We start from the raw sequence: 18509 nt of genomic DNA, 5'->3' as shown, positions 1-18509 counted from the left end.
TATATATATATATATATATATATATATATATATATATATATATATATGTATATGTATTTCATGATGTAGTTACTGATTTAATTTTGTCGCATTCCAGCCTCCATATAGGAGTAGTTGGTAGTCACCCCCAGCACATATCATGAGCACTAATCATTTACTGAAACCGTTTGCTTTATCTGTTGAAGTCAACCCTGTTGGTTAGCAAAATATTTCTGAAACCACCAAGACATCATAATGTTGGACGCTTTAATGGGAAAGTTTTTTAAAAGTCAAACATGATCCCAAGATCAGAACATTCTCAGTTTTCAAATCCAGTCTTTTCTAAAGTCTACTCTGAAATGGTTTTAAGTGAACGTTCAGATCTACAACCCAGTCAGCCTTTTTTCATGTTTGATAACAGCAAACATCTTACCTGTCTGATGGCGTGCAGCAGCTTGCCGTAGGAGTAGACGATTACAGCGAACGGCAGAGCCAGGCAGAAGACGAAAAGGCTGATGATGTAGGAAATGTTGTTGGGCGTCTGGGTCTTCCAGTCCACTGAGCATGTAGTGCCAGGGCCCTCGGGTCCGTATTTGCTCCAGCCCAGTAGTGGGGGCACAGTCCAGGCCACGGAGTAGAGCCAGGAGAAGCAGATTCCTCCAAACGCCGGGCGGAAGTCTCTGCCGTCTGCGATAGTGGGCGCCATCATGGTGCAGTAACGCTCATAGGATAGGACCGCCAGGGAGATCAGGGAGACGATACCTGAGGAAACGAGAAAATAGCATGTGTTTCACAGAATACTGTGATGTAAAATATGCAAATAAAAAATAGTTAACTATATCTGATCCTTATTAGAGCTTCCAGGAGCCAGATTCTCCAAACATCTGTGCCTCTTGTCTGTTTCCCAGAAAATGATTGAGATGCAAAGAGAAGTTCACGTCCCACTTGTGATGATTATCAAAATCAGTGTTTTTCAAAGTGGGGGGCCGCGGCCCCCTGAGGGACTACCATGGGGTCGGGGAGGCCTCAGAAAGTTGGAGAGAAGAAGATTAAAAGAAGCAAAAATAAAAAATTGTAATAATAATAATAAGAAGAATTACACACTAGGGCAATCTGTATCTGTCATTTCCAGATAAACACACTTGAGAGAGAGGTTAGATTTTTTTTTGTTTTATTCTTCTGGTCAACATTTAGTTGAAAAGTTTTATTTTTTTTCTGTGGGAATACAGGTATGTTCAGCATATGTTAGTTAATAACATTTGTATGCTCAGCAGCTGTAATAATTAATTGAATATAGTGAATAAAAAGTTAAAACATTCTAAAAGTTGATGTTACTTTACATATTGTAGCATTGTTTGTGGGTTTGTGAGGGGGACCTTGGCCAGAAGCTAATGCTGTTTGGGGGCCATGGCATGGAAAAGTTTGGGAATCCCTGATCTAAATGTTTTTACTTTCAGTTGTTGGAACACAAACAAGTTCATCTACTGACATTTACAGTGAAAAAATGTCAGCGTTAACTGTGAAAGTGACATGTGTTAGGATTACGCGAGGAACCCAGATGGTATGAGACCCAGAACGAGGGAGACACAGGGGAAGTACAAAAGAACAGTGTTTATTTATTTACAGTGAGAATTACTCCACACGCTGCTTCTCTGCAACTCCTGGAAAGAGGGGTGACAGGTTAAGGTTGGTCCAGAGGGGAAGACCTGAGTGGTTTGTTTGAAGAGCGTTTTTGTCCTTACAGTCCAAAACTGACGGAGGGGAGCTGGTCCTTCAGTCCAAGGAGTGAGCAGCGGAGGGAAATCCAACGAGGGTCCAAGGGAACGAAGAAGGCTGGCAGCTGGAGGCAAAAATGGCATGAGGAACACCTGACAGGCCGAGGGATCCAGATCAGGTCACGAGGAGATCCAAAAACACGAGAAACCAGGAAACATGAGAGGTGATATGCTCCAGCGATGAGTCACACTGGGCTGCATCCTTTTGTAGATGGAGAGGCTCATCAGGCTGATGACCGCCAGGTGTTGTTAATCAGCGGCCATCAGCAAGGCAGGCTGCAAGCAGTGGGACCCTTACAGTAACCCCACCTCAAGAATCGCCTCCAGGTGACCTGAGGCGCTTCTCGGGGTGGTCCCTGAAAAACCTGGAGATGAGGCTGGGATCGAGGATAAAGGATCTGGGGATCCATGACCTCTCCTCAGGACCGTACCCCTCCCAATTGACCAGGTACTGGAAACCCCTACCCCTGCATCGCACGTCCAGGATGGATCTGACGGTGAACGCAGGGTGGTTGTCGATCAGGCGGGGTGGCGGGGGGGAGGTCTGAAGGGGGGCACAAGGGACTGAGGGAGACGGGCTTGACCTGGGAGACGTGAAAGGTTGGGTGAATCCTCATGGCCCTGGGGAGTTGGAGACGAACCGCAGAGGGGTTGATGATGCGGGTAATGGCCCAATGAAGCGGGGAGCCAGCTTGCGGGGGGTGTCCCGCAGATTGATGTCCCTAGTGGACAACCAAACCTGCTGGCCGACCTGGTAGGCGGGTGTCGCTGAACAGTGGCGGTCTGCGAACCGTTTTGCCTGGGCCGCGGTCCTAAGGAGGGCCACCCTGGCCTGGCGCCAGACGCGATGACAACACCGGAAGTGGTGCTGCACGGACGGGACCGAGCAGTCGAGCTCTAGACTGGGAAAGAGAGGGGGAAGGTAGCCAAGGGAGGCTTCGAAGGGGGACATACCAGTAGCAGAGGAACGGTGGGAGTTGTGGGCGTATTCTAACCAAACCAGATGTTGACTCCATGATGATGGGTTGGACTCGACCAGGCAACGCAGGGTGGACTCCAACTCCTGATTGCAACGCTTAGCTTGCCCGTTAGCCTGAGGATGGTAGCTGGAGGTAAGGCTAACGGACGCCCCGAGCGACTTGCAGAAGGAGTGCCACACCCGGGAGACAAACTGCGGGCCTAGGTCGGAAACGATGTCCGAAGGGATACCATGGAGCCTAAAAACATGGAGGGTGAGAAGGTGAGCGGTTTCAAGGGCAGAGGGGAGCTTAGGGAGGGGAACAAAGTGAACAGCCTTTGAAAAACGGTCAACAATGGTGAGGATGGTGGTGTTGCCGTCAGACGGGGGAAGGCCGGTTACAAAATCGAGGGCGATGTGGGACCAGGGGCGACTAGGGGTTGGGAGGGGAAGTAAGGGGCCAGCCGGAGGTTGGGTACCGGACTTGTTTCTGGCACAGACGGGACAGGCCGAAACAAAGTCTTTAATGTCCTTGGACATGGAGGGCCACCAGAAATGAGTCTTAGTGAGAGCTAGCATGCGGTTGACTCCAGGGTGGCAAGAGAGCTTGTTCGGGTGAAGCCACTGGAGCACGTTGGACCGCACGCTGGAGGGAACAAAGAGGGTACCGGGGGGACCACCGCCAGGATCGGGTTCGGAGAGGAGGGCCTCCTGAACGGTGGCAGCAATGGGCCAGGAGAGGGAGCCGACAATGCAGGTTGGGGTAACGATGGTATCGAAACCCTCAGGTGTGTCGGGAGGAGCGAACTGTCTGGACAGAGCGTCGGGTTTAACGTTCTTTGAACCCGGACGGAAAGTAAGAACAAAATTAAATCTATTAAAGAAAAGCGGCCAACGGGCCTGACGGGGAGTCAGACGCTTGGCGTTCCTGAGATAAGTCAGGTTTTTGTGGTCTGTCCAAATCAAAAAAGGGATCTCTGTGCCTTCCAATCAGTGCCGCCATTCCTCTAACGCGAGCTTGACCGCCAACAGCTCGCGGTTGCCCACGTCATAATTGCGCTCCGATTGAGAGAGACGTCGGGAAAAGAAGGCGCAGGGATGGACTTTGTTGTCAGCAGGTGATCTTTGGGAAAGAACCGCCCCTATTCCAGTGTCAGAGGCGTCCACCTCCAGAATAAACTGGTGCATGGGGTCTGGATGGCAGAGGATGGGTGCGGAGGAAAAGAGGGACTTGAGCCTCTTGAAGGCGGCCTCAGCCTCTGGGGTCCAGTGGAAAGCACGGGCAGTGGAAGTGAGCTGAGACAGGGGGGCGGCGACACGACTATAGTCCTCAATAAAACACCTATAAAAATTTGCGAAGCCCAGGAAACGTTGTAACTGTTTCCTGGACTCGGGGGTCGGCCAGTCGACTACAGCCCTGGTCTTTTCAGGGTCGGTTCGACAACGTCCGCCCTCGAAAATAAAACCCAGGAAGGAGACAGTGGAGGTATTAAACTCATACTTCTCCGCCTTAACGAACAACTGGTTCTCCAGTAACAGCTGAAGAACCGTGCGAACGTGAGTAGTGTGCTTAGTGGGGTCGTGAGAAAAAATAAGAATATCGTCGAGGTAGACGAAAACAAAACTACCTATAAAGTCACGCAGGACATCGTTGACGAGTGCCTGAAAAACCGCGGGGGCGTTGGTCAACCCAAAGGGCATAACCAGATATTCAAAGTGACCCAAAGGAGTGCGAAAAGCAGTCTTCCACTTGTCACCTGTCTTAATACGCATGAGATGGTAGGCGTTTCTTAAATCAAGCTTCGTGAAGCAGGAAGCCGACTGTAATTGTTCCTGCAGCGAGTCAATGAGGGGGAGCGGATACTTATTCTTTATAGTTATATTGTTTAATCCGCGGTAATCAATGCACGGCCTGGGAGTCTTATCTTTTTTAGAAACGAAAAAGAAACCAGCTCCCAAAGGGGAGGTCGAGGGTCGAATAATACCTGAGGCAAGGGATTCATTAATATAATTAGATATGGATTCCCTTTCGGGACGTGAAAGATTATAAAGTCTACTTGACGGCAAGGGGGCGCCAGGTAATAAGTCAATCGAGCAGTCATAGGGACGATGAGGAGGGAGAGACGAGGCGCGTTGCTTGCTAAAGACTGCTGCTAGGTCGCGGTATTCAGCAGGAACAGAGGTGAGGTCGATCTCCTCTAGAGGAGGCGTGTCCCGAGGGAACTCGTTAATGGTGGAGCGAAGACAGTTACTGAGACACTTGTCGCTCCATTTGTCAACGCAGCCGTGTTCCCAATTAATAACAGGGTTATGGTTACGAAGCCAGGGGAAACCTAGAATTATCTGAGGCATACAAGAGTCGAACACAAAGAAATCAGTCATCTCATGATGGTTACCAGAGATGATGACATGCAAATCGGTGGTTTTCTGATTAATGCGGGTCAATGTGTCTCCGGTTAAGCCGGCGACAGAAATCAGAGGAATCTCACGAGTAGGCAAGGAATGTTCTCTAACTAAATTAGCACTAATCACGTTTTGTTCAGCACCCGAGTCGATGAGAGCGGAGAACGAAAAGCGATGGTCAGGAGTCTGAATGACCATGGGAAGCAACAGTTTAAATGGGGAGGTTAACGCAGAAGTTCTCACCGGTAACTCCCGCTTTACTGGTGGAAGTTCTCGTTTTCCCCGAAACGGACAGTGGGGCAGAAAATGACCGGGGTTACCACAATAAATGCAGAGACGGGCGGATACACGCCGCTGTCTCTCTGCAGGAGTCAGCCGTGCGCGCCCCACCTGCATAGGCTCGGGTGAGCGATCTCATGGAGAAAAAGAAGATGATTGGTTGAGGCCAGGAAGCATGGAGGACTGGGAGTTGTAGTTCAAGTGAGGCTGCTTGGGTGAAACGGACTCGTGGCGAGGGGTCGTAAACCCAGAAGTGGGAGGATTCTGGGAAATGTAGTACAAAGGTGCAGACATGGGCTCACCTGGAAAAATAGGAAACCCGGAAGTCAGGGATCGATGGGAATTGTAGTTTGTCTCTCTCCTCCTTTCCCAGAAACGGTCATCGATGGAGATGGCAAGGTCTATTAACTTATCGAAAGTCTCGGGCTCGTCTCGCGTAGCCATCTGGTCCTTTAGAAAATCAGATAAAGAGTTTAAGAAAATACCTTGGAGGGCAGATTCGTCCCATCCTGTTTGGGCAGCAAGGATCCGATACTCCAGGGCGAACTCCAAGGCGTTACGACGGCCCTGTCGTAAATTCAACAAACGCTTGGCGGCGTTCAAAGTCTGCAGGGGACGATCAAAAATCCTACGAAACTCATGCAGAAATAGTTCATAGGTTGCAGAAGTATTTTCATGGCTCAGGAGAAATGAGTGAGCCCACCGGAGAGCGTTACCCTTGAGCTGACTTACAAAAAAGGTGATCTTGGCCGCGTCCGAGGAGAACTGAGAGGGAGCCGCCTCGAAGGCGAGTCTGCACTGCAGCAAGAAGCCGCCACATTGGTCAGGGTCTCCGGTGATGAACTCAGAAGGTTTAATTAACATTTGTTGAACAGGAGGAATGGAACCAGGAGCCGCGGGGGCTGGCGGAACGACTGGAGCTGAGGAGGAAGAAGCTTGCAGTTGACATTTAATGGAATAAATCATACCTCCGAGCTCCTGAAGGTTGGACTGGACTGTGGTCTGGTGAGTCAGTACTTGCTGTAAAACTTTTTCCAATCCGTCGATCCGTTCCTCTGGGGAACCGGGGGTTGTCTGCTCGCTCTTGGTCTCATTCTGGGTCTTTTATGGCTGGAGCATTTCTGTTAGGATTGCGCGAGGAACCCAGATGGTATGAGACCCAGAACGAGGAAGACACAGGGGAAGTACAAAAGAACAGTGTTTATTTATTTACAGTGAGAATTACTCCACACGCTGCTTCTCTGCAACTCCTGGAAAGAAGGGCGACAGGTTAGGATTGGTCCAGAAGGGAAGACCTGAGTGGTTTGTTTGAAGAGCGTTTTTGTCCTTACAGTCCAAAACCGAAGGAGGGGAGCTGGTCTTTCAGTCCAAGGAGTGAGCAGCGGAGGGAAATCCAACGAGGGTCCAAGGGAACGAGGAAGGCTGGCAACTGGAGGCAAAAATGGCATGAGGAACACCTGACAGGCCGAGGGATCCAGATCAGGTCACGAGGAGATCCAAAAACACGAGGAACCAGGAAACATGAGAGGTGATATGCTCCAGCGATGAGTCACACTGGGCTGCATCCTTTTGTAGATGGAGAGGCTCATCAGGCTGATGACCGCCAGGTGTTGTTAATCAGCGGCCATCAGCAAGGCAGGCTGCAGGCAGTGGGACCCTTACAACATGTATATATCAGACTTGTGCTGATTTACTACAATTTTCCAGCAGATCTCCTGATGCATGCTCAATAATCCAGGTAGAAAAATCCAAAAAAGTTCAATCTGGTCCTCTGGACTGGACTGAGGAAGTCTCTCGGATGAGAGACGAAACGTTTCTATATTTTTTTGCCTTTTTTTTTTTTTTAATGTCCAGAGGACCAGATTGAACTTTTTACATACATCCTTCTCAAAAAATTAGCATATTGTGATAAAGATCATTATTTTCAATAATGTAATGATAAAAATTAAACTTTCATATATCCTGATGCATGCTCAATAATCCAGGTAGAAAAATCCAAAAAAGTTCAATCTGGTCCTCTGGATCAGAGTGGTCTCAAACTGGTTGATCCACTCTGAGAAGGTGCTATTTAAGAGACTGAGCTGAATGTAGCACCTCAGACTGAGGAAGTCTCTCGGATGAGAGATGAAACGTTTCTACATTTTTTTGTTGTTTTGCTTTGGGTTTTTTTGAATGTCCAGAGGACCAGATTTAACTTTTTTAGATAAAGCTAATAAGCTCTTTTTTTTTCAATTTAGGTTTATGAATAATTTGTACCTTTGTATTATTTTATTTTGTAAAACTCTTTGAAGCTTTATTGTCACAAGCTTTAGAACAAAAATGCTACATAGTGTGAGGTTCATAGAGGATTGGACCCAAGGGCAGACTAAAGAGTCAAAAGGTAAAATAAAGTTATTTATTTACAAAAACAGGAACAAACACGCTGTCATGGCAACAAAACTACATTAACAAGTTAACTCAAAAAACACAAGACACAAACCTTGATGAGCAAGACCAATAATAGAGAATTGGTGAATGGAGGAACACAGAGAATAAATAGATGCAGAGGTGGAACATGGAAACTGGGATGATTGTTGATTAGGGACAGGTGAGGGTGGTAGACTAACTGGGAAAATATTGAGGAAGCTGCCTGAGTGAGGGTAACTGAGAAATATCATAAGGAAGACTAAGAAACAAGGTTCAAGGTTCTTTATTGTCAGTCACATCACGTGGTACATGAGGTGGAATGAACAATTGTACCCAAGGTCCCAGTTACACCCAAAAATAGCAACAACAACAAAAAAAAAAGTATAAAAGAAATGATATACAAGGATCTAAGACATACGCTAAACACTAAAAATGTAACATAATACAGTATTTTAAACAGCAGCCTGAAACAGAAACAAGACCTACACATAAAACATAATCAAGTACAAAACCACAAATAGAAAAGATATGACAGGAAAACACAAGTAACAGAACCCAAAAATACAAAAAATAAAACAAATCCCGCAAAGGAAATAAGGGTAAAAGATAAACTAAGGAACTTAATGACACTTACGTTGCTCACTGTAATTATTTAAAGAGAAAATTCTTTGAAACTTTTTATAATGAATAAAAACTTCAGTAAACTTGTTCAACAACTCACAGCTGTCAAGCTCTTTTGAAAAAAAAGAAGTGTAACTGTCCACAAAGCAGAAAGTTATAAGAAGATAGCACCATGTTTTCAGCATGGTAAGTCAAAGGGTGGCACAGTTGGTAGAGCTGTTACTTCTCAGTGAGAAGGTTGCCGGTTCAAATCCTGGCCCGGGACCTTTCTGGGTGGAGTTTGTATGTTCTATCCGTGCATGCGTGGGCTTTCTCCGGCTACTCCAGTTTCCTCCCGTGACCGACATGAATGTTAGGCTGATTGGTGACTCTAAATTGTTCCTAGCTGTGAGAAAGTGAATGGATGTTTTGTCTCATTTGTCTTTATGTGTCCTTGTGATGGACAGAAGACCTGTCCAGGGTGTCCCCTGCCTCTCGCACAGTGACTGCTGAATATGGGCACCAGTGACCCCCATGACCTAAACAGGAAGAAGCAGGTAAAGATAATGGATGAAAGACAAAGTAACCCTTCAGTCAACTGCTTACTGTTCAAAAGACAGTTTGCTGCAGAGTACAAGATTTGTTTGCTGACAGCACATTAATCTGAATCACTTTAACCAGCACCAGACTCACCTCACCACCGGATGAAGAGCATCTCAGCGTGACCTCAGCAGAAGTAAGGATTACTTTCAGGAGGATTAACCCTCACAAAGCAACAGGCCCAGACAACATCCCCAGGAAAGTGTTGAAAGAATGTGCCGATCAGCTCTGTGAGGTACTGGCCGACATCTTTAACTCCTCACTTAACCTGGCGACAGTTCCCATCTGCCTGAAGACTGTCACCATCATCCCAGTCCCAAAATGTTCTACATTGACTGGTCTGAATGATTATTGGCCAGTGGCCCTCACCCCGATAATTGCTAAATGCTTCGAAAAACTGGTCATGACCCACATCAAAACAACCATCAACATCAAGGAGGACCCTCATCAGTACGCATACTGTGAGAACCGATCAACAAAGGATGCCATCTCCTCTGTCTCTCTCACACTGCGCTCAAACCACCTGGAGCAGAAAAAATAACCTTTACATCAATGTGAAGAAGACAAAGAATATGATTGTGGACTTCAGAAGGAATAAACACACCTACATCCCCCTGAACATGAGGATCTGCGGTGGAAGTGGTCTCCAGCTACAAGTACTTGGGTGTACACCTGAATGACAACCTAAGCTGGGGCAACAACACCACCAGCCTGATCAAGAAAGCCCATCAGAGACTCTACTTCCTCAGGTGGCTGAGACAAGCTGGTCTGGGAAGCTCAGTCCTCACCTCCTTCTATAGGTGTGCAGTGGAGAGCATCCTGTGCTCCAGCATCAATGTGTGGCATGGAGGCTGCACAGCTGCAGAAAGAGCTTTGCAGAGAGTGGTGAAGGCTGCACAGAAGACTGTTGGAGTCAGTCTCCCCAACATCACAGACATTTACACCTCCAGATGCAGGAAGACGGCCACCTGCATCAGGAAGGACCCCACTCACCCAACACACACACATTTTTTGCCCTGCTCCTCTCAGGATGGAAGTTAAGGAGCATTAAGTCTAGAACCGCTAGACTGAAGAACAGCTTTTACCCTGAGGCTGTTAGACTCATGAATCTCTAACCAGGATAATCACATCATGTTGCTGTTGATCTGTTTCTTGTTGCTGTGTTCATACGTGTTCATACGCTCACAGACTCATGTTCGTGCTGCTGTTTGACGTAATGTTTTTATGCTATTAGAGCTTAGTGTATTTTAGTTGATGTTTATCTTAGTTCATATCTTAGATGTTATTACTGATTTTCTTTTGCATTTTATTGTTGGATGTAACTGGGACCCTGTGTACATAATTTCGCTCCATCACATGTACCACTTGGGGTGCGAACGACAATAAAGAATCTCTGATTCTGATAAAAGAAAATGAATAAAAGTGAACTATTAAAACCTATTCTGATTCATGCTCAGTAATCCAGGCAGAAAAATCCAATAAAGTTAAGTCAGGTCCTCTGGACGGTTTCTTTCCGTGCAAGTTTTGCTGCCACGTCAACTTATTAGGCTCGAGCAGTGAAGCGCTGTGAAGGCCTATTGTAATCGCTCGGTTCAGGCCCGAGCTGAAATTTTTTCGACCAAATGAATTGGCGTTTTGGGGGCCTTAACATATTCCAAAAGTCACCAAATTTGGCGGACGCATCAGGACTGATGAAAAATTACGTATTTTAAGGGCGTGGCAAAAATCGCAACAGAAACGGCTCGAGCGCCCCCTGGAAATTTTCAAAATACCCTCCGCATTAACCTTAGGTTGTCGTAGAAACATGAAATTTGGTACACTTGTCCAATTCACCCAAGATGTGCAGAAAACCCTCTGGCACCAACGTTGTATGATTAACAGGAAGTCGGTCATTTTGGAATGTCGTCCCAATTTTAACGCCTTTTTGGTGGTTTACAGCCTCCACATTTGAACAAACTCCTCCTAGGGATTTCACTCAATCGGTTTCAAATTTGGCTATTTTGGTCAAAACGCATGGGGGACAAAAGGTTATCAAAACGGTGCAAACCAAAGCATGTTTAAGGGGCGGGGCCAGACCTGAAAGTTGGACATTTCACCATGAAAAACGAAACGTTAATAGCTCCTACAAGAAAACTGTCTGAGACATCAAACCTTCAGTGATTGATCCACATCCGGTCCCCTGCAAGATTGAATGGTCAAATCATGACATCACTTAAGCCATGCCCCCTGACAACAGGAAGTGTAAAGTTTTACGTTGAACGATCCCTATATGACCCATGTTACCTGATCAGCATGATAGTGTGTCGAGTGACCAAAGACATGTTTGTGTAACTTGCTTTCCAACACTGACAGTTTGGGGTGAAGCATTAGGGTGGCGCAACGTGGCGAAGTAAGACGTAACGCTGTCGCCATACGTTTGGCTCTAAATTCTACAGATTTGAACCGAGGTTCACCAAAATCAGTATGATCGATCATTATCCACCCCTTGAATAGGAAGCCATGACAAGTGGCCAATAGCCTGCACAGCGCCCCCTAGAATATTTTAAAACCCCAGCCCCAAGCCATTTTTTGACCAATAATTCTGAAACTCGATGAAAGAAAACGTTGGTGTCGTACTGTAACCTCAGATTCTATGAGTATAAGCGTAGCCCTTTAAGGCTGTCGCTGATGGGTTTATCCCGTTATGCTAAGCATTACACTGAAAAATTTAGTCCATGCCCACCTGCTCTGTGGGCTCCACCCGGTCCGTATAAATTACGTTAAGAGCGGGTAATCGGCTCCCAAATAACTTTTCTTCAGCCATTTAGGAGCCAGTGAGGCCCGACGCTTAAAGGGCTCCGCTTATACTCATAGAATCTGGGGTTACAGTACGTAACCAACGTTCTATTTCATATAAGCTTCGCCCTTTAAGGCTGTCGCTGATGGGTTAAGGGCGAAGCAGATGTGGTCCTCGCCTCAATGGGTCCATTCAAACACCGTATGAAGCAGAAGCTTGCCCAAAAAACGTCTTGTCACTCAGCTCCCCATGTACGTAATTACGCATTGTGTAATTATGTGTGCCATGCACAGACGCATGTTGTGTAACTATGCGTTCTGAATGCATGAACGTCCCGGAAAAATTTCCACGGGGAGGGAAAATATGCTGAAAAGAGCCATGAACCAACCGGTTACGGCTGAACAGTATGAACAGATTAATAATAACAGGAGAACTGATTATTAATCAAATGAACTGATTGGTAACAATAGTCATGAACTGATTAGTGACAATAGAACCAAAATAACAATCACAACTTGTGACTGATACCAACATCTCACACTGTAATGCATGCAGACAGATGTGAATTAAACGGAGTTCCATGAAACAACAATATTCATTCTGTAAACACTAAGGACAGAATGTGTCATGGAACGGGCCGTCACATCACATAGATAAAAGTGAATAAATAAGCAGGGTGTTGACCATGCGGCCGCAGTGCAAATATCCTGCATTGTCATACCATTATGCAAAGCAGTCGAAGATGTGATACCCCTGGTCGAGTGTGTTCTGAGGTTAACAGGAGGCTCTAAATCTGATGCTCTGTAGGCTTCAGAAATGGCCTCACACAGCCAGTGTGACAAGCGCTGGGTAGATAACGGGCGACCTGCAGATGCATCTCTATAAGGCACAACAAATGTTGAATTTGACGCATTGCAGCTGTGCGTGCTATGTAACACGTCAACGCCCGCACCGGACAGAGAAGATGGAAAAACGCTTCTTCTTCTGATTTGTGGGAAGAAGGGAAAACCCGTCCAACAATATCACCCTTGATTTAAAAGAGCTTGTGATGTTTTAGGCATAAAGCTGGATTTGGTCTTATATCAGCTGAGCTGCCCGTCAGCCTGAATTCTGAGACATGACGGAGCGACAGAGAAGGCAGATAATCACTCACCCTCTTAGAGGATGTTAAAGGCAGCAGCAGGGCTGTTTTAAGAGACAAGAATTTAATTGGGACCTGATCCAGAGGCTCAATGGAGTTTTGATCAGGGCTCGCAGGACCAGCGTTAAAAACTCACTGTGGAGCAAGTGGGTGTGAAACAAGCCTGCGTCTTTGTACACCTTTTAGAAAACGCTTCATCAGCGGAAGATTAAAAGCTGTTCTGTCTCCGAGCCCTTCGTGGCAGGCAGAGATGACTGCTGCGTATGTTTTAATCGTGCCGGATATCAAATTTCTGTCCATCAGATGTTACAGAAAGGATAGCACGTCGCCTAGTGGACATGAGGTGGCCTCTACACCTTTCTCCGTACACCAGCGCTGAAAAAACTGTTCACTTTGATGTGTACAGCGCTGTGGTAGATGCAGCACGTGAATCCTGGATTGTGCACACTACATCCTGTGGGAGACCCATCCTCTCTAAGCGGATCCACTCAGCGGCCAGACCCACAGGTGCTGGCCTATTTCTGGGTAACTCCTGATCGCTCCTCCTGCCTGGAGGAGAGCATCCTCCCTCCACGGCAGTTTCCACGGGCGCCCCGACAGCAGGCGTTGCAGGACTGGGAACCATGGTGCGTTCACGCGCTCGGGGGCCACCAGGAGAGCTGTCAATCCCTCCTCCTGAACTCGGTTCAGGAACCGTAAAATCAGAGGAGGTGGAGGAAACGTGTACAGAAGCGTTTTGGGCCATGGCCTGTGGGCAAACGCGTCCACCCCCAGCAGTGGTTCGTCTTGCGGGCTCAGAGAAAACCATAGTTGACACTGAGCGTTTTCTCGTGTCACAAATAGGTCCACAGCTGCTTTGCCAAATTTCTGCCACGTCTGAGTCATCAGGTCTGAATGGAGAGTCCAGTCCCCGTGATGTGGACTGCCCCTGGACATCACATCTGCCCCTTTGTTCAAAACACCGGGTATGTAAACTGCTCTGATGGAGAGCAGATTTTGGTGAGCCCAACAGAGTAGCTTTCGCGCAATGTGTAACATCTGGGCTGAGTGCACACCCCCTTGCCGGTTTATGTACGCAGCAGTATCCTTGTTGTCTGTGTGAATCAAAATGTGTTGATTCTGTAGCACAGGAGCAAAATGTTGAATCACGTTCAGCACCGTGCGACACTCCAAAACATTTATGTGGGCTGATGTGTGATGGGGCCACAGCGCCCCTACTGCTTGAGATAGGCATGTCCCCCCCAGCCTGACAGCGACGCGTCCGTGAAGACTGGCACGTGTGACGTGGGTCTGCTGACGGGGACTCCCTCCGACAGAACCAGGGTGTTTCACCAGTGTCAGAGGTCTGCCCTCACGGAGGGAGAAACAGTGATCATCCATCTCTTTTGTTTTACTGGGTCCACACGCAGATGCGCAAACCACCTCTGGAGGCGTCTCATGTGTAATAAACCCAGTGGGACCACTGTGTGAGCTGATGACATTGTTCCTAACAGCTTCATGATGGAAAACAGCTGTTACCACTCTGCCAGGTCTTACGTGACAGAGCTAGTCTTTTAAAGTGTCGATTCTCGTTTGTGATAAACAAGCCCTCATGGTGGTTGAGTTTAGCTCCACTCCCAGATAAACAATTGTCTGGGCCGGGAAAATCGAGCTTTTCTTCCAATTTATGGCGAAGCCCAGATTTAACAGGTGTGATGTCAACACCTGAGCCTGCATCACTGCTTCCTGTCTGGAGCGTGACAGTAGCAGCAGGTCGTCCAGGTAAAACAAACTTTCATCCCTGCTCTGTGTAACGGATGCAGGGCTGTCTCCACACACTTTGAGAACATATGAGGCGCGAGGGAATAACCGAACGGCAGCCTGTTGTACTGATACTTCATCCCTTGAAAGGAGAAACGCAGGAATTTTCTGTGTTTTGGGATGATCAGTATGTGAAAATAAGCATATTTCAGGTCGATGGAAACAAACCAGTCGTTTCTCTGGATGTTGTCCAACAGCTGTCTGGTTGTCAACATGTGAAACGGTCTGTCCATGATCACCTTGTTGAGAACTCACAGATCCAAAATGGGTCTCGTTCCTCCGGTCCGTTTGGGAACCAGGAAGTAACGTGAGTAAAATCCTGTGTTTTCCTCTCCGTTGGGAACACTGGAGATTACTTATTTTATCAGAAGCTCTTGGACTTATGCATTTAGGGATGAGATTTGGTCTGGTGATGACGGGACCGTCTCTAAATATCCTCCGAACGGAGGGGGTCGGGTTGCAAATTGTAACGCGTAACCTTTGCATAACAACCTGGCCATCCATCTGTCTGGCGAGCATGTTTTTAGCCACTCCGCGTAACGTTCATGGAGTGGACGTGCGTTTAAGTGATGCATCATGTTTTGTACGGATGTCATCCAGTCCGCCGACTCGACCGCCGTCATGTGTCGCGGGAATGTTTTCCGCGTGACCTAAGGAGAGGATACCTCGAAAGGGCTCTGAACGCGCCCGTGTGCTCCGTTCGGACCGCGGACCAACCTTCATGTCCAGGTGGGCCGGTGTGTGTTGAGGCGAAGCGTGTGACAGCTGATGACACCGTGGGGCCGCGCGTTTGACGTCACTGTGGTGAAACGCGTGTCGCTCCTGCCACGTGCGGTGTCCTGCGCTGGTTCGCTTTGAGATCTTGCATCTATGCCCCCATGAGCGGGCGAACGCTGAGAAGCGTAGAGCGTGACTTCATCTACGTCGTGCTGTTTGAATGAAGGCTGCGAGCCCCGCAGGAGCACACGTTTTCTCTGGTGGGACGCGCGCCGCTCTCGCTGGAGGCGTGACTCGTCACTGAGTTCGCTCAGCTGTCTCACGCTTATGCTACCGTGAGCGGCCGAGCGCTGAGACGTGGTGGGTGAAAACTGCCCGCGCCGCAGCCGCACGCGTTTGCTTCGGTGAGGCGTGTGTCGCTCTTGCTGAGAACGAGGGCCTTCACCGGACCTGACCTGCGGTCCCACATTTATGCCGATGTGAGCCGGTGAGCGCCGGGGAGCTGTGTGTGCACCATCATCAACGCAACGCCGTTTGGGTGAAGGCTGTTTGCGTCGCGTGAGTGCGTGTTTGACACCACTTGGGTGAGGATCGTGCATCTCGGGTTGACAACGAGTTATTTCGCTTACCATTGTGACGTGTGAGCGTCTCGTCATGTCTTGGAGCAACGGTGAGTTTAAAAAACACTTATTAAAGACACCGTCTCATTATGTGTGGAGGATGTGTGCGCAGCCGCTGTGAGTCCATCCGAGCTTACAGACTGGCTAAAAACAGACACTTGATCATTGAATGATGTTTTATTCAACATTTGTGTCGTATTTACACCCACCCTCTGCAGACCATCATTTTGAATCTTTTCCCCCATGAGCTCTGGGATTCGTTGGCACAGGGCGCCATCTGCTGGGGATCTCTGGGAAAATTGTTGGACACTCTGTTGCTGGGATGAAGAGAGCCGGTCTCTGACGGACAGGGCTGAAGCTCAGCGAGACGGCTGTGGAATCGTCTTGCCACCGGCTCATTTCGTGTGGAGGGTGTGAGAGAGAGCCACTGTCAGATCATCTGAGCTGACAGACAGGTTAAAAATAGACACTTTCATCATAAAATGATGTTTTACTCCAAAACTCATGTCACCTACACACATTCTCTGCCAAAGCCGTCATTTGCTCTGCCATTTGTTGTCCTAGAGCGCTATCTGTTGGCGGTCTCAGAGAAACGCTGAAAACTCCGTCCTCCGGCTGCGATGCGGGCCGGCAGACAGCAAAGAGGTGCACCGGTTGGGGATGACGTCAGCTGCCCTGCAGACGGGGCGTTTGTCCCCTCCCGCCTCTGAACATGTACGCCAACAGCGTAACGTGTTGTTCACTGCGGCCGTCTGGAACGCATGCTGGTGAGCTCAGTCGGAGATCGGTGTCACCGTCTGGGTTACGATAACCGGAGGCGTGGGACGCTTGTCCACCTGGACATCTTGCTCCGATGAAGCCTCCATCAGGCTCGGCTCCAGGGGGCATTGAGGGAAAAAAAACTGCTCGGTGAAAACCCCTCTGCTCTGGTGATGGGCGCGGGCTGTGGAGACCGGCCCCCCAATCTACCAGGAAAGCCGGCTGTGGCCTCGTCCCATAGGACGTCCTGTTGAGAAAAACGAGGCCAGATGGGGTCAGGACAGTGAGCTGGAAAGGAGCCCAGAAAAAGAACCCTCCCGCCGGATCATCCGAACTGGCGGGAAAGGCGCGGGACGTAAAAAAGGTCCCTTCATGTCAGCCACTCCTGGGTTACGCGGGCAACCCCAGAGGGTGCCGTTGGCCGGGAGTGGTGTGATCGCCGATGCGAAATGAGGTGGGATGAGGTGAGCATTCGCTCAGCCCCCCTCCACCGACACTATGCTCTCCAGGAAGGAATGAGCCGCGGGGGGGCGCTGCTGACGCTGCCTGTCCCGGAGGAACCATCCGATTCGCTCCGAGGGTCGGCGATAAGAGGAAGATTACAAGACGGCGTTGTCCAGCATGTAGCGACCTGTCATTGAGAAATACTCCTCGGCGCTTACCTTGAAACAAGACTGCTCGTCAGCTTCTCCTCGGGAAGGAGAGCTCACCGGGACGACCGGAGGTCGACGTTTCGGGCCAAGCATTCTTAACAAAGGTTGGTCATCTACACAACTTTCCTTCTTCGTTCTTCTGACAGTGCTATTAGCTCGCTGAAGAAAAAATGGGAGTCGATTACCCACTCTTAACGTAATTTATACGGACCGGGTGTGGCCCACACAACAGGCGGGCGTGGACTAAATTTTTCAGTGTAATGCTTCGCATAACAGGATAAACACATCAGCAATAGCCTTAAAGGGCGAAGCTTATACGAAATAGAACTGTCGGAGACATCAAACCTTCAGCGATTGATCCACATCCAGTCCCCTGCAAGACTGAATGATCAAATCATGACATCACTTAAGCCACGCCCCCTGACAACAAGAAGTGTAAAGTTTAATGTTGAACGGTCCCTATCTGACCCCATTACCTGATCAGCAAGATAGTGTGTCAAGTGACCGAAGACATGTTGGTGTAATTTGCTTTCCAATACTGACAATTTGGGGTGGAGCATGTGGGTGGCGTGGCGTGACGTGGCCAAGTAAGACGCAACACTGTCGCCATATGTTTGGCTCTAAATTCCACAGATTTGAACCGAGATTCACCAAAATCAGTATGATCTATCATTATCCACCCCTTGAACAGGAAGCCATGATAAGTGGCCAATAGCCTCCACAGCGCCCCCTAGAATATTTGAAAACCTCAGCCACAAGCCATTTTTTGACAGATAATTTTGAAACTTCGCAAACATCTGTATCTTCTCAGGACCTATGAAAAAGTCTCTTGGAGCCCTGGTCCAAACTCAACAGGAAGTTGGCCATGTTGGGTCAAAGGGTCATTTTTGGGCGTTTCTAATGGCGACTTTTAACGAACTCCTCCTAGGGATTTTGAGTGATTGCCTTCAGACTTGGTTAATATGCCCTTAAGACATTGGAGAGTAAAATTTATCAAAGCTTTCAGTTTTGTTTTGTTAAAGGGGCGTGGCCAGGCCTGAAAG

At 48.3% G+C, this 18509-nt stretch overlaps 1 protein-coding gene across 1 annotated transcript in view; it reads right to left on the bottom strand.

The window, feature by feature from the left end:
- The window catches only part of tmtopsb (teleost multiple tissue opsin b), a 104896-nt gene that overhangs the window by 68423 nt on the left and 17964 nt on the right, over positions 1–18509 (bottom strand). The window contains 1 exon segment of the mRNA XM_037694236.1: positions 413–741. Within this exon segment, the coding sequence (XP_037550164.1) occupies positions 413–741 (329 nt within the window).

The sequence above is a fragment of the Nematolebias whitei genome, chromosome 20 (assembly GCF_014905685.2).
Source record: "Nematolebias whitei isolate Nwh7 chromosome 20, NemWhi1, whole genome shotgun sequence".
NCBI classification, from domain to species: Eukaryota; Metazoa; Chordata; class Actinopteri; order Cyprinodontiformes; family Rivulidae; genus Nematolebias; species Nematolebias whitei.
This window is presented reverse-complemented; position numbering and strand designations above follow the sequence as displayed.